The sequence below is a fragment of the Leucopleurus acutus genome (assembly GCF_964270905.1).
Source record: "Leucopleurus acutus genome assembly, chromosome: 11".
NCBI lineage: Eukaryota > Metazoa > Chordata > Mammalia > Artiodactyla > Delphinidae > Leucopleurus > Leucopleurus acutus.
Genome location: NC_139152.1, coordinates 66,469,535 through 66,485,722, shown reverse-complemented (window position 1 = coordinate 66,485,722; position 16,188 = coordinate 66,469,535). Strand labels below are relative to the sequence as shown.

The following is a 16,188-nucleotide window of genomic DNA, read 5'->3' as shown; positions in this document are numbered from 1 at the left end:
TTCTTGTTAACAGACTTCATCTAAGGAGGAATACACTACTTGAAAGCTCAGGTGAATCACACTGGAATAAATTTTCTTTAGTAGCTTGTCTTGAGAAAAGGAATATGAGTGGCTTCTATCTGAGAGAAAGAAGGTCTATTAATATGTTCAGATCCCTTTATGCAGGGAAAATGAATCTTTCTCATCTGAAATTTTGTACTCAATCATCCAAGTCCCTCTAAAGCCCTTTTCTCCATTTGCAGTTCCTTCATCAAGACTGCAGAGGTTAGACAACTCCACTGTTCGCACATACTCATGTTGACAAGCCACTCAAAGGAGGCAGCACTGACTTGCTGTGAGTAGTTTTCCTTGGCTGACAAAAAACAAACCGCCAAAAAAAATGTAACCTACATAGACTAGTAAATATACACAATACTCTTCGTTGTGGCGAAGAGTGAGAGAAGTGAGAGAACCCCTTTGAATTGCTAGAGAGTGGAAAGTTCTTTATATTGTAACTCTTAATCTAGGATTTCCTATCACCATCTGTCTGCTATGGTTTAAGGCCCACCTGTTGGAGGCCTGTCACTATCTTATTACACATCAATGGGTTGCTACTACACTGGTTTCTACTTTTTCGTAGCACTTTATATTGATGCATATAGCATTTTACTGATGAGAGTTTGGCACTTACAGAATAACACACTTTTAAGTGAGTATTTTATATAGGGGAAGTTGAAATAGGCAAATAGTATTTTAGTAAGTACCCAGAGTCAAATAGTGGCAGAATCAGGAAAATGATTTGGAGGTGATTTCACATTAAAAACAAAAGTATAACTGAAAAATCTGAACTTCTGGTATGTTGTTTTTCATCAATGTGATTAATACTTGTTGAAAACGTATAGGAATTTTAAGTATCTGGGGTTTACAGCAGATAGAAACCAAGTGAAATAACATTATAACAATGGCGGACAGGACAGAAAACCATCCTATAAAATCATAAGCTATAAGGCATTTGTACTTCGAGAAATACTAGTTGATGGAATCTAATTCCAAATCCATATGAAAATGGAATTTTATTGGAAACCGGTCTTAGTAAAACTGTTTTCATAGAAAATAAATGTCAAGAACTCATAAACATTTTTTAATCTACAACTGTGCTTTACCAAAATATTCTACCATTTACGATGAATTAAAATTTTGGAGAAACACTTTTTAGAGCAATATTTAGCACCAAGTATGTGCACAGGGTTGGGGAGGGGAACAGCTCATCTTGTGCTGTTTATTCATTGCCTTGAACTAAAAGCTCCACACAATTTACTGATGGTCTTTGGGGCCTAGCTAATATAGGAGCTGATATGCTGCCTTATTTGGGTCACTATTTGAAGCTGCTGATGATAAAACAAAAAGCTTTCAGATAAGAGATTTAATTTCAGAATGTAAAACCCTAACATTAAAAATTTAATTATGGTATACAATTTGGCATCTTATTAGGCATGATCTAAAATTTGTAATAATTTGGCTAAATAAGAGGCTTTCCAAAATACTGTTTGTAATAGTTTCTACACATAACATGATAATTTACCAGGAACTAGGATTAGAATACTTCACTAATTTACAAATGACTACTTAATATGTTGAGTAGTGCTTGCTTCTTAGCTCTTGACTGATGGGTAGAATTACTCTTTAACTATTTATAATCTGTATTTTGTGCTTGGCATTCTCGTTCATATTTCCTAGTTTTTACCATTAAATGGAATAAAGGTATTTATTTCCAATAAGTTAATCTGGGACAACCAATTTCTATTGTGAGGAAACATTAGCATTTTTGTTATTAACACAATTCAGAACATATCATTTATCTCTTGTGTCGGGATAGTAATTGTGACCTTTTCCTAAGTATATTATGACCGGAAAGAATCAGCGATGCCACATCACTAACCCAGATTCTTTATATGTTACTGATTATCATTATGTTTTTGTCACAATTAAACAAAGGTCTCTTTTAAAGAGCTCTAAAATATATGAGTTAGAATACAGATCTATTCCATGGAATAGGTCAACTCAACTCAATTTATTAATGAGCAAGCTGTACGCTTTTCAAAAGGACTGCTGAGGTTTTCTGTGACTACCTCTGTTTATATTACTGCCATACTTTCTACAAAGTTGAGCAAATCTTATTTATGAACCTCGCCTGCACAAAATTAGAGAGGAGCAAATATTAATTACATACAGCCATTGGTTAGACCTGAGAGGATATCCTACCCTTAGGACAAAAGTGGGCAGGATGCATGGAGGTGCACCAAGAGTCGCAGAGGGAGATTTTCCAGTCTGGGATCTTTCAGTAAACTAATGCTGTCCATTACATATTTTAGATGTCGTCTTTTCAGTCTACTCTACCTAAAGTGCACTACCATCTAAGAAGATAAGCAGTGAAAACCTTTGTGAAGACTGAATTCTAAGGAAATAATCACAACTAATGGTTTATTAAGCTGAAAATGTGATTTTGGGGGGAGTCAGATATTAAGTTTGATTAGTTTACTACAATTGTAAGAAAATGCTTAAGTCATTTGAATAATAAGCATCATCCACATCATAAATTCTGTACAACAGATGCTTTTATGAAATGGAGCCACTTGTTTTTTCATGTCTTATTGTAATATACTTGGCATTTATGTATTACTGTGTATGCATTTCTTTTTAAATGTGTAAGTCTTATGTAAATGGATATAAATATGATTTTTTTAAAAATAAAATATATGGTTCATGGAGTCTTGAGTGCAAACATTTGACAATTCCAAGTACTGTTTGTATTTTACCATTCCACCATTTTTACAGTTTTTGCATTGTAACAAATTGATATGTTTCCTGGAAGCATGTTTCATGCTTCCACATGTTTCTCCTTCAAGTCTGTCAATCCTTAAAGCTGAAAACCTGCCTCTGATCATGTAAAAAAGAATGATTTAACCTGGAACTGGAGCCAAAAATAGACCTTTAAAGGAAATCAGGGATGTCCTATATCTTTAGAAATAGCACTGTGATGGCTCGATCTCCTTTTCAATACAAAACAAAGCCAAACTGTTTACAAGAGTCAAAAGCAATTATTTAAAAAAATTTATAAAGAAAAAAAAATCTCTTCTTATTACCTGTGGACCAAGAAAAAAAAAAAAAAAAAACTTCTTTACTAAGAACCACATGTTCATCCAAATACCTTGAAACTCCAGCCAGCCCTGTTCAGTGAATGTCAACCACTGCAGAGTCTGAGGTCATTTCCACTGGAAAAAGCAAAACCCCAGAAACCTTTCCCTTTTGTCAATGTAATAGGGCATTAGCCAGACTCATGTCTAACTAACGTTATATGCTCTTAGCCGAGAAGGCCTTGTTGCGACTTCCCTGAAGTCAGTCTTATCAGAGGAAATAAGACAGAATGATTAACATATATAGTGTATAAAAGTATAGAAGAATAATCTCTCTCTTCCCTGTGGCTTTATTTGGTGGTGTTACTGTTGTTTATTCTTTGTTTATATGGGAGATTTCAAAGTAAATCTATTTAAGAATACCATTTATCTAACTGCTGATTTTCTGCTGCTTGATCTTAGTAACAGCAAGACCTGTCATTAGTAATTCCTTTTTTGTATTTAATTTGCTATGTTTGCACGTACATTACATTTGTTTTGATGTCAATTTTTGTTTAACAGATTCACTCAAAAGGTAATGGTAACAGAAACCCTCTCCATTGTCAATAAACAAAAATACTTCCAGTTCTCTGTTTAAGCTTTGTTTTCTAGTCACATATAGTTTAAAATTTTACTTAAACTATAATGAAAATCATTCTTTTTAGTGATCAATCTTTTAGCTTCAAAAGTGAGTCTGCCACAAGAGGGAGCACTAAACTTGCTTATGAAAGTGATTTTAAATTTTCTAAAAATGTTGCCTGATTAGAAACAATGGGAAAGAGCTTTTTAAGTTTGTCTGAATATGGGGATCTTGACTTACAGAAATGAAATATAATATAGAAACTACGGTATCATAATAATACAAACTAGATTTGTATCTACTGTTCTGCACAACTTAATTGCATAAACAGTTCTTCCCCTTTAAGAGATCACCTAATAAGAGATATTAACCATTTAAAATAGACTAACATACAGGGATATAAAAGATCCAGTTACTTGCCTCAAAAACCATAAAATATTCTTAGATGTATAAGATCATTTTTGCCAGATTCTAAAACCCATTTCATGGATTAAACTTAGAACCTTGGTTTTCTTCCTTTTAACTATCAACATTATGAATTTTCATATTTTTAATAATCAGAACCTTTACAAATATAATTCTCTATAAATAAAACTGCTTTTAAATGTAAAGCAGTTCTCATTTGTATACACTTAGTACATTTTCACAGGCAAAATAGATCAATTAATTGGCACTTTTCTATAGATTTTAAAATAAAATATTTACATTTTAATTTTAATACCTTACAGTAAAAAAATTCTATGCAACTACCAAAAGAAGATCATGCAGAATTTATTTCAGCAAATTGCACTTTTTAGTAACATTATATTGTTATTTTTAAAGACATTTAATTCAAAATATTTTAAGTACTATTGAGTGAAAGTACCTTATGGTAAGTATTAAAATAGAAAATTCCTTTTTTTTTCTTCCAAAATTTAAGCAATCTGATGACTGTATCTTTCTTGCCCCACATTCAGTCTTGTGAGAGGAACAGTACTTTCTCTGACCCTGCAAAGGAGATCATTTTCTTTAACCAGATACAAGAAAACACTACTTCCCCGGTCTTGTGCACTGTTTTCCAATCCCACTCAACAGGAAAATAACCCAAGCCTGCTTGCTGAAGTGTCTCTCAGATTGATTACCACGAAAAATGTGCAAGAGGATCAAAGATGTAATCGTTAACACAATTCTTGTATATGCCTGGGTTTATACCTTGCAGATGAACTATGATACACAATCGGCTACAGAATTTGCCATTTCAAATTAACTGAATTTTATATGAAAAAAGAAGGTAATACATCTTAATTCTAAGACATTAAAAAGTGTGAGATTACAGTTGTGATAAGATAAAATGTACTCAAGAGAAGAGACAGTTTAAGGAACCCAACAACTTCAAATTATAAGTTGAATATCTATCTAATTAGGTTAACTCAGTCTACTAAAATAATTAAAAGGAACAGTTAGACGAATGTATTTTTTCAGGTGTAACAATCAAAAAGCCAATTGTAGCAAATAATTTACTTTGAGAAGCCATTTATCTTATAGGCTACAGTCCAAAAAATCCTAACATTTTCAGAATGTCTTTATACAAGTTGTAAGCAATTTTTATGAAACAAACAATAAGCTCTTATCTATTATCTCTCATATATATTTCGTGATATGTTACCAGACTATATGTTAAGACAGTTGCTCTTAAAAATAATGTTCCTGATGGACTGAAAGACTGAGGAATACTTTAAGAACCGTCAAGACATGGGTATGGTATTTTTTGAGTTTAAATATATTCTTTGATAACTGATCTCATGTAGAGCCCTAAGTAAACCAAATAAGTAATTATCTGTATCTACCTACTCTGGATAATTGGCACATTATCATATGCTTATTAACAAAGACTAATTTTCAGTTATTTTTTTAATGCGCAATAGCTTTACAGAAGTTTAAATGGAAAGATGTGCTTTGGATATGACAATTTTTTTTTTTTTAGTGAGTTATTTAAAAATTAGAGATTTCACATAAAATCTGGATTTTTGGTTTCTCTTAAAACTCCTCCCGGTTTTTAGCTAATGTAAAAACTTTTACATTTCTTCCTTAAGAGCTTTCCTTGCCAGTTTCCCCATTTCTACACATTTCCTTGTTTCCAAAAGAAGCTGGAATCATTAAGAGTATACAGTCAGCTAAAGAGCCCTCATCTCCATGACAAAGAGATTGGATTAATTGACCTCTATGCGCTCTGCCAGCCTGTGATTCCCCTTGACTAAGTAACAAAGGATTGAAGAGAGCTGTACCTTGGTTGGTACCCAGCCTTCCCTCAGGAAATATGTGACTAGACAGATTCTCCTACTTAGAAAATCATGTCTAGATGATTACCTAAAACTTCCCATTTCATCCATTTCATTTAAAATAACCATGCATGTGGGCATCTCAAGAATATTAGAAAATATTCAGAATTTCTATAAGAAAATTATAATTGTTTTCTGACTTCACTTGAGTTTTAGGTCTTGGGTCAAAGCTGCAGAGTCCTAATTTCAGCAAGTGGCTCGATATTAGTGTCACTTTCAATTAAAATTTTTTTGGGGGGGTACAATTTTTATAAATCGTATGTCAGATATATTTTTCTTAAATCAAAGTTCTGGAAAATCTATAATGAGCAATGTTACAGGTAACCAGTAACAGTGCTAATTGGGCTAATCAAACAGAAGGCCTTTTACTAGTTTTCACGTACATTGTTTTTAGACCAAGCTCTACAACTTACATTTCAGTTTGCATGTAATTTCTATTTAAATATTTATTTCTGGGAAATAATTCCAAAATCTAACTCCAATTAGAAAAGTGACAAAAAAAGAAAAAAAAAGTCATAATGCCTGCTTCAGCATTTCTTCTATGTGCCCAAAAATGCTGGGGTCTTCAATTGTAGGAGATACCTGGAAAGAAAATTAGAGCCAGTTGAAGGTGCTTCATTGAACCCTTCCATTCTATACAATTAAACAATTGTATGCAATCTTGTATTCCCCATTATCTTATCATACTCATATGGAAAGGTTCAAAAACAGGGAACTTTGAACTCAATATTTTAAAATGTATCTATAGTAAAATAAACTGTTCAGTTAGCAAAACTATTGGTCCTAGATGGTACTTGCTTTTATGGGCCTTTCAATGAGCATCTATAGAAAGAATTTTTTTTTTTGGCATTTGCCCATACAACCACTCCTTACTATTGCATCACTTTTTATTAGATCTTGATGATTAAAAATACATATATTTGTGCATGTATAATATGCACAAAATTAAAATAATGCATATGCTTGAATCAGCCTAAATTACCTAAAATAATTTTCACTCAAAACAGGAAAAATAATGAGCATATATATCAATTAGAATTTTCAAAATATCTATAGCCAGCCTCTCACTCACTATTAGTCACTAATGACGGCAATGAAGGAAAATTTATCCTTAATTTAATAAGATTGAGTTTCCACAAGTTTGAATTTGACATAGTTACTAACAGTAAAATATTTTCACATACTGGTTCTTATAATCAAAAGTATATGGTCTTAATTAATCTGTGTTTCTCTCCAAAACCCTCATTCCTACAGAGAGAATGGCTATGCAATTTTTCCCCCGTAATATTAAAAAAAAAGTACTGTTACGTGTTTTCTAGGGATATAATTCATGCTTCAGAACCATTGAAAGATCTTAGTTGACACCAAAGAAGTGGGGGAAAACATTTCAAAACCAAGTACTCAACATCCTTGATAATTTACCTTATATGGCTTGCCATTGACAAGGGCAGACAGAGCTGAGCGGGGAATTTTGCCAGATCTGGTTTTGGGTAACTGTTTCACAAACACCGCTTTTCGAAAAGCAGCCACGGGGCCAATGCTCTGTCTAACATGTTTCACAATTTCTTCTAAGACTTGTTCCTCTGTTGTATTTATATCTAGGGAGAAAGTTCAGATGGTAAGCTCTGAATTAACTTTAATCATTCAGGGCCCCAGCAGTCGGGGAGGAGAAAGACCTCTCACCTTTCTTCAGCACGCAGAGTGCTAACGGGACATGACCCTTCAAAGGGTCTTCCTTGCCAACAACAGCGCAGTCGGCCACAGTGCCATGGGAAAGGACAGACTGTAATTCAAAACAAGCATTCATTTAGAATATCTATACACATATATATGCAATATTTATAATTTCAATTGGGGAAAATAGTACACATCAGATAACTTAAAAACCCATAGCTACCTCTGTGAAAATTACTACCAATTCACCGTTCACATCACTATTACTGAGGTGACTCGTTAGGATCCCCAGGTAGTCTCTCAGTAAAGGCTGACTAAGCAATTAAGACAAACTGCTTAGCTTACCTGGAAAGTAAGGGAATGATTTCTTCATCTCAATTGTTTATTAATGAAGTCTGGGAAACTATGCAGTGATACCACTTGGGAACAAATTGCAATGAGCCTCGGAAAACAGATGGCCTCATGGGTGTTTTGGCTTCAGTGCTGGCTACCATGAGGACACCTTCCAGAGGAACCCAAGGCAGCCCCATCAATAAACAGTGATTTGGGACTTTCCTGGCGGTCCAGTGGTTAAGACTCTGCACTTCCGCTGCAGGAGGCACCAATGTGATCCCTGGTTGGGGAACTAAGATCCCACATGCCGCATGGCACAACCAATAAGTAAATAAAATAAAATTTAAAAAAATAAATGGTGATTTTATTTCCACCTCTGTTACTGAGCAATGAACAGAGCACACTTCTCTTCTTGAGTGACCACCCATCCAGAGAGGATTTTCCAAGATGTGGAGAAAAGGCTGGACATGGAGTGAAGCCCTGACATCAGATAATCACCACTGTTGACCAACCATTTTCATATTGTTCACCCTAAGCTCTAAATGCCTTAAAGAGCAAAGCAAATTTCTATCTGGAACCACAAGAACTCAGAGAATAGAGTAACCACATGAAATACAGAAGCTTAGGATTAAGAAAAAAAAAAATTCTGCTGTGATGGGACTTTTAAAAATGAATGTTCAAAAAGTTCTTTTCTGAGAGATTAATATATATTTCAAGTGACTCCAAACCCCTATGGCTGGAGAAAACAGTGAGCAAACTTGTAACCAAGGGCTAGTTTGGCAGTCCTCATTCTTTCCTCCATGCATTCAGTCAACAAACATTTACTAATACCTCCTATCCTCCAACCTCCTATATTGCAGTAGACTTGGTGGTGAGCAAAAATAAGCTGGGTACTGTCTCACGGTGCTTACAGTCTAGTAGCAAAGGGTGATGTTAATAAATAATCATGAATATTTAATTACTATGAATGTCTAGATGTAAAGTGGTACAATCTTTGGGGAAATAACTTGGATTTCTAAATGAGAGATAGAACCAAAGCAACCAATGTGGCAGAAGAATATGGATCTCAGAGAAGACTCCCCTTAGGAAGTGACTCAAGATGAGCTCAGGTCTAAAGGGTCTGTATGCAAGGACCCTTGCATACAGGGGCGGGGCAAAAGCCCTGTGGAAGCACGGGGCTTGTACCATTCAAATCTAAAAGGGACCAACGCGGCTGGAAAGCAGAGAGTAAAAGTGTGAATGGTGTAAGAGGAAATGAAGCTACAGAGATAGAAAAGGGCTGTGAATGCGAAGGGCTTCCAATTATTTTAGTAGCATTGGAAGGTAATAAAGCACTTTCAGGAGGTAAGGAGGCGATGCAAGATCAGAATGGGTTTTTTAACAGACTTTATATTTTCAGAATAGTTTTAGATTCACAGCAAAATGGAGCAGCAGAAAGTACGTTGTTCCCATATAACCCCTGCTCCCATTCACACACAGCCTCCGCACCATCAAAATCCCTCACCAGAGCAGTAGAGTTACAACTGCTGAGCCAACACTGACACATCACTCTCACCCCACTCCACAGTTCACGTTAGACTTCACTCTTGGTGTTGTACACTCTATGGGTTTTACAGCACGGATCCATGATTACAGTATTTTACAGAGTAGATTCACTGCCCTAAAAATCCACTGTGCTCTGCCTATTCATCCATCACCTTCCAGTAACTCCTGGCAGCCACGGATCTTTTTTACTGTCTCCAGAGTTCTTTTCCAGAATGTTAATATAGTTGGAATCCTACATATGTAGCCTTTACAGATTGGCTACTTTCACTTCAGAGTGGATTTTGAAAAACAAAAACTTACTTTGGTTCATTGTGAAGAATAAATAGAGGATTGTTGAAGGTGGGTGTCATAGTTTACCCAGGGAAACACCCAGAGAGGCTACAATAGTAGACTAAGGTTATAGTAGTGGGTATAAAAAGATTCCAGAGTTTTCAGAGGTAAAATGGACAGAATTTGATGATAAATAGGATATGAAGTAAGAAGTCAAAGGGGTTAAAGATGATTCTGTGGTTTTTGACTTGAGTAGCTGGTTGGATAGTGGTGTCATTTTCTAAGCCAGAAAATGCTGGTGAGGGCTAGGCTTGGGAGGAAACATCATGTATTAAATCTTGGAGATATTCCATTTGAAGTACCTTTCAGACATCCAAGGCAAGGCAATTGGATCTGAGGAGAATCTTAATCTGAAAATGTGTATTTGAATACCATTAATGTATAGATGACAATGAAAGCTATGCACATGGATGAGATTATCTGGGGAGAAAGCAGTGAGAAGAAAAGGTGAAAGCCTTAAAGAACTCTTAACATCTAAGAACCGTATGAAAAAGGAAAAGCTAACAAACTGCACTGTAAAGGTACAGTCAGAGGGAAGAGAAAAACCAACAAAATCCGGGACATGCCACTAAAAATCCCAAACTTTCTATGGAAGAAAAAAAGTAATTCAAGCTGAAAATGAGCTTTCTCTTCTCTGAACTCCTAGAAGACTCAATGAACTGCTAGAATGTTTGGTACAAACCCAGTGGACTAACTCACACTGCCCCTAATTAAGCATGCAAATCAACATTGCCCCGTATCCTGTTCTGAGCATCAGTCTTGAAGTATTCAGTTGTGAGGGCTGCCATCGACATAGCTTTTGACTCCTGCAGTGCTCAGGATGGTACGTGATAAATAAATGATTTTTGTACTATATGTTTTATTAACTTCATTGCTGAGGTAAAGGTGTCTACGCCCTCTTTCCTTTAGTTGGTCCTGACTCAAAAGCTTCTGCAAAACACATACTACACAGACCATACAATACCACCTTCTCTCACTGCTTCAGTGTGAACTCTCAAAATGTTTCCCATTTGTTAAGTTCTTATTTTCTTTTCAGTCTGTATGTTGAGAGTAGAGACACATTTTATTGTCAGAGCTTTGTTTGGGCAGTTAGTCTTGACGGTCACCAGCCCGTGGAAGAGAATAACTTCTCTATAGCAGGTAGGACACAGACTTGGTAGGTTCAATCCTTTAAATCCTATTTAGTATTCCCTTAATGAATAGAGAAAAATACTTTTACCTGGCTAACCAGAGTTTTAATGGTCAAAAGCCCATTTATTAAAGTGTTCACTGGTGCTTCTATACCTGAGTTTTTGAAGTTTTACAGTTTAAATCACTGTAAAAAAAAAAAAAAATCATACATCTAGATATTTTGCACCTAACCAGTATGACTATAATTTTAACTAAATTGAACAACAAAACTTCTAGTCTGCCATGATTTCACCTTGCTATTTTAACTTCCATCCTTGGTCTCAGTGTTTTTAGAAGTGGATGGGAAAACGCTGACTGGTTTTCTATAAGGGCAGAGAGAGTATTTTAAAATCAGAAGTAATATATAACACAATTCCTTATAATATCAAAGTTTCCCATTTTTTGCCAACTGAAGATATGATTCTTAAAAATCTGTGAGAAACATGTCATTCTCCAGAATTCCGTGCCATCTGTAAATGAAGTTCATTATAGTGGATAAAACATTATATTATTCTATCAGTGTTAAAAAGATGCCATAAAGGAAGAGAGGCAGCTTTCTGTGTTGGCTCCACAAACAGTATTTGCATGCCAAATAATGATTTCAACAACCGAATTGTGAAAAGGGAAAGCATCAAAATATATCTCGGCAACATATTGGGACAGAAGCCCACCAAATGTCCTATGGGGGGGCGGAAATCAAAAGCCACTCATATATTCCCTCCATATAAAATTCATGAAGTATCTGTGGTTAACTGGCATTCAAGTACCAAAAAAAGTGACACAACTTAAAAGGTAATTGTTTCACCCAAAGTGAGCATATAAATGTTATGGTAACAGGCCTGGCAAGTAACTGTCATTCTTGGTTTCTGCAGTACTGCCATTTTTGTGTAAATTTTATTTGATTTAAATGGTCTTCTGGTTTTAGTGGGCTAAATTATACAGGTTTCTTAATTATGTTTTAAGTATTTTAATTTTAGAAAAAATTAGTTTAAATCAAGCACCCTCGTAAAATACACTCTGCAGAGGGAGATTGTCTTTGCTATGGGAAGAGGAGGAATATTGTTTTACCTCCTCTGACAATGGAGTCACCTAGGAAACTGCCAGATTCCACATCTTCATCAATATTCATATCAGTGCCCAGGAAAATATTCAGCAATTTTACAACTATTTACATCCAGTAGTCATTTAATGTTGGGTAGAAATGAAATTGCACGGCATCTTTGTTGAATATGCACTTTATGGAAATATATTCAATCTTGAAGAAATTACTCCTAAAATAGTGAACAAAATAGCTAGCTTGAAAAACAAACAGTGATGCTTTGGTCAGAATAACCTTCGAAAGGGAAAACTGTATGCGAACACTGCTCTAGGCTTTAAATGTCGTATTTTAACACCAGGTTTCCAAGTTTCCAAGGATACTCGTAGGATTATTTAACAAACTAAATCTTAAGCTACAAGTGAAAGAATGAAATCAGGGAGCCCAATTTGTTCCCTGGAGATGTCTCTGCATGAAAAGATCTGCCCATAACAGTGAAAGAGAACTAAGCAGAAGGACCACATTGACTCCTAGTAACTTGAGCTCGCATGACCTGAACTAGCAGATTTAGGACACATTTTTCTTAAGAATACCTTGAACTTCCACCTAAGTGTCCCAATTGTCCAGCTAGATGGTAGGCTTTCAAAGATTAATCAGCTGTTCAAATAGATTTGGTTATTACTTGATATTTATAGAAGGCCCTCACATGCATTGGGTTATGCAAGGATAATGTCCTCTTAAATTTCTAAAAGCCATTGTAGGACTCTATTTTCTTATGTCGAGAACAGAAAAGAACATAGCGTTTCCTGAAATGTTTGTGATGTAGTCATTTTAGTAGAATTTCTGTTTGATTTAGTCTTATGTAAGGTGATAAATTTGTCAAATGTTACTTTGGGAAACTGAAAAAGCTCAGATATTTTCACTGTATATAAATAGACATTCAGTCTATTTTTATTTTCTATAAATAATATTCCCAATGGATTTAAGACCCTCAAGTCCTATTTCAAAAAATCAAAGTGGAATCCAGCATTCATTATTAAGACTCCCAGAAAAGCATTTAAATATAAAATAAGGTTTGGGCACTTTAGTAAAAGCTGTCATTAATATGAACATTTCGTGTACATATTATCAATTTGTTAAGCAACTTTACTAAGGAGCTGGGAAAAAGCCGGTAAAAATGTTGGTTTTCAACCCTCTAATAGATTCTAACATGGAGAAGACAACCCAGAATTGAGATATTAATTTCCTTATTAGACATAAATATACAATAGTTAATCATTTAATTCATATAAAGGGAGACATTCACTTCAAGAAGGCTTAAGGCTGAGAGGTGTCCTGTTACATGCTATGAGCACTCTAAGACCCAGGGACAAAATTCCTGTTAGATGGCATGGATTCTGGCACAGTTTTTTCAATTTTGCTGTTTTAACTGCCTATCTTCTGCCTGCCTCGCTCTGCTGTTACATATAGTGAGAAGCATGTCAGTAGAAACATTAAAGCACGATATATATTTGAATAGGTTGGCACTCTTCATTCTAAAAATAAAAGAGAGCACTAAGAATTTTGACTGATAATAAGAGCTATGCAGATGTAATCTCTGTATTTTGATTAGCTGAGTCTGCCAGAAATGGACGTAATCTCCTATAAGCAAGAAATTAAAAGTTCCTGAAGCCAGAACCATCTTTTGTCAACACACCAAAATACATGAAGCATAAATTTCAATTTCAGGTTATCACAAAATTCACAGTCAGTTAAAAACAATATTATAACAGCAGATAAAAGTCACATGTTCCAAAATATTTTATAAAATTATTTCCTTTTACTCAAATAATATCACATTGACTGTCACTAAGAAAGAAAAGCCTACATGACAAGAAGTGTTAAGTGTTAATTTGGGGCTGAAGTTAAGTACAACCTTTTGAGAAAGTGACCATTTTTTTAATTAGAGAAAGGGGAACTATGATTCTGCATACTCTCATCCTACTGCATTATCAGTCATACTGCTTTAAGCATTTTCTTTAATTTAAACTGCAGTTTGCCCCATTCCATTCGAAAACTATTCTGGGTTTGGTTCTGGAAAAGATGGAGTAAATACATTCCATCTTATCACTTCCACTAATTGTGATGGAATACTTTGGGCTAAAATTCATACCAGAAGGGCTTCCCTGGTGGTGCAGTGGTTGAGAGTCTGCCTGCCGATGCAGGGGACATGGGTTCGTGCCCTGGTCCGGGAAGATCCCACATGCCATGGAGCGGCTGGGCCCGTGAGCCATGGCCGCTGAGCCTGTGCATCCGGAGCCTGTGCTCCGCAACGGGAGAGGCCACAACAGTGAGAGGCCCGCATACCAAAAAAAAAAAAAAAAAAAAAAAAAAAAAATTCATACCAGAAGACTCTATCAGAACTTGAGAGACAACCTGATGGTGAGTCCCTTGTTTTTTGCTTGTTTAGAAGTTTTTGGTTTCATTGTTGTTATGGTTTGTTGGTTTTGCCTCCTATATATTCTGGCCTGGGTTCTATATCAGTCAAAAATGTGGAACTGTCAATAAGTACAGACAGAAAAAGCCCTAAGAAATGCCTGCTGTGTCCACCTAGAGGTCCAGGAAAAGGAGCAGAGGAGCTGGGAAACAGAATCATTTTGATTTTATTGTCCCTACTCCAGATGGACACCAGTGAAGAAGCAGTGTCTCTCTTCCTTCCTACAGAGCTGTAACCACCTTGTTGACTCTTCACACCTTTCACCAGGTGAATGCAGCCAAAAAGCTGTGTCCTCTCCCTTCTCCACTATCACTGTGCAGCAGATCCTGGGGATGGAGCACTGGGGACTCCCCCATCTTACACCAAGAGAGCCAGGAAAGATTCAGTACCACTTGTCCTCCCCACCAGCAGCCATCCAGTTCCTGAGAGTTGATCCCTGTTGACTAGCTCTGCCCTATACCAGGCAAGTGCTAACAAAGAGACAGAGTCCTTTCCTCTCCCCAGGGACGCTATGTAGGTAGACCTTGCAGGACTGAACCCCAGCAGGAGTACGGGGAGGCTGAAGCCCTGACTTTATACCGAGAAGAGCAGTAAGGGGGGCCCTGGGAATCAAAAAGTGAAGAGTAGCTCGTGGAGAGAAAGGAGCTAGAAAAAGGGATATTTTAAATCTGAGTATGATGTCCTGAGCCTACTGTAAAGTTGTATATGCATGAATCCAACCAGAATCAGCATAGCACAGATTTTGAGCACTTAACTTGAGTTTCAGATTGGCCTCTGGGAGAGAGACACAGTGAGATGTACTAGAATAGCACTGTAAAGGCTTTGAAAACAAAATTGACATTGGAACCACAATCCACAGAAAGTGGGTAAGGACGTGTGGTATGATCTTAAATGGCTTGACCATCTGCTAAAATAAACAATCACAAGATCAAAAATCCAGATGATTTTCAAAGGATCCAAAATCTCATAAAGTAATAGTCAAAATATAAAATGCAAAATTACTGGACATGAAAAGAATTAGGAAAACCTAAACACTCCTTTAAAAAAGATAATCAACAAATGCCAAACCCCAATCCAAATATTACAAATATCAGATAAAGATTTTAATGTAGCTATTATATCTGTAGGGGAATAAAACTTTTCCAGATTTCCTCATTGGCCCTATAAAAAACCCTAGCCTCCTGAGACTCTTCAAATACCTTGAGAATTTGATCTATAGCTGTTTGTTTAGTCAATTGCTCTGATATGAAAGGATAATAAAATTTTCTAATTTCCCTGGGTGGGCAAAATGCTTACATCCTAGACTAGATCCCTAGGTTAAACTCATAAGGTGCTGGGGAGACTGGCCCACTCACTATCTTCCTTGGTATTTACATGTCAAAAAGATGAAGGCTTAGAAGTTGGAAACATTTCTAGGTTGTAAAAGTTGAGACACACGGGGCTATCTGCCTCCTGGAGAGATGTTATGTACATATCAAAGAAATGGAGTTTGGATTCAGGCTATTATGTGTCCAAGGAGACCTCTTTAGGAGGGGGAAAGTTAGCTGCCTCCTTCCTCTTTATAAGCAGAGAAA

At 35.9% G+C, this 16,188-nt stretch overlaps 2 protein-coding genes across 13 annotated transcripts in view; one reads left to right on the top strand and one right to left on the bottom strand.

Moving 5' to 3' along the window:
• Positions 1–2,392, top strand: part of PPFIA2 (PTPRF interacting protein alpha 2) — a gene marked incomplete at its 5' end in the record, with an annotated part of 476,541 nt that extends 474,149 nt beyond the window's left edge. For 10 of the 12 annotated variants that reach the window (XM_082850004.1, XM_082850008.1, XM_082850005.1 and 7 more), the window contains one exon: positions 243–316. In XM_082850004.1, the coding sequence (XP_082706130.1) occupies positions 243–301 (59 nt within the window). In that variant the 3' untranslated portion in view covers positions 302–316. Of the gene's footprint in view, positions 1–242; positions 317–2,351 lie in introns of those variants that run through there. The other 2 variants (XM_082850009.1, XM_082850006.1) reach the window with 1 other exon arrangement.
• Positions 2,393–5,843: 3,451 nt separating this feature from the next.
• The window catches only part of ACSS3 (acyl-CoA synthetase short chain family member 3), a 143,535-nt gene continuing 133,190 nt past the window's right edge, over positions 5,844–16,188 (bottom strand). Inside the window, exons 14-16 of the mRNA XM_082850019.1 lie at positions 7,734–7,833; positions 7,473–7,648; positions 5,844–6,632 (exon numbers count right to left, since the gene is read on the bottom strand). Of these exons, the coding sequence (XP_082706145.1) occupies positions 6,564–6,632; positions 7,473–7,648; positions 7,734–7,833 (345 nt within the window). The 3' untranslated portion in view covers positions 5,844–6,563. The remainder of the gene's footprint in view (positions 6,633–7,472; positions 7,649–7,733; positions 7,834–16,188) is intronic.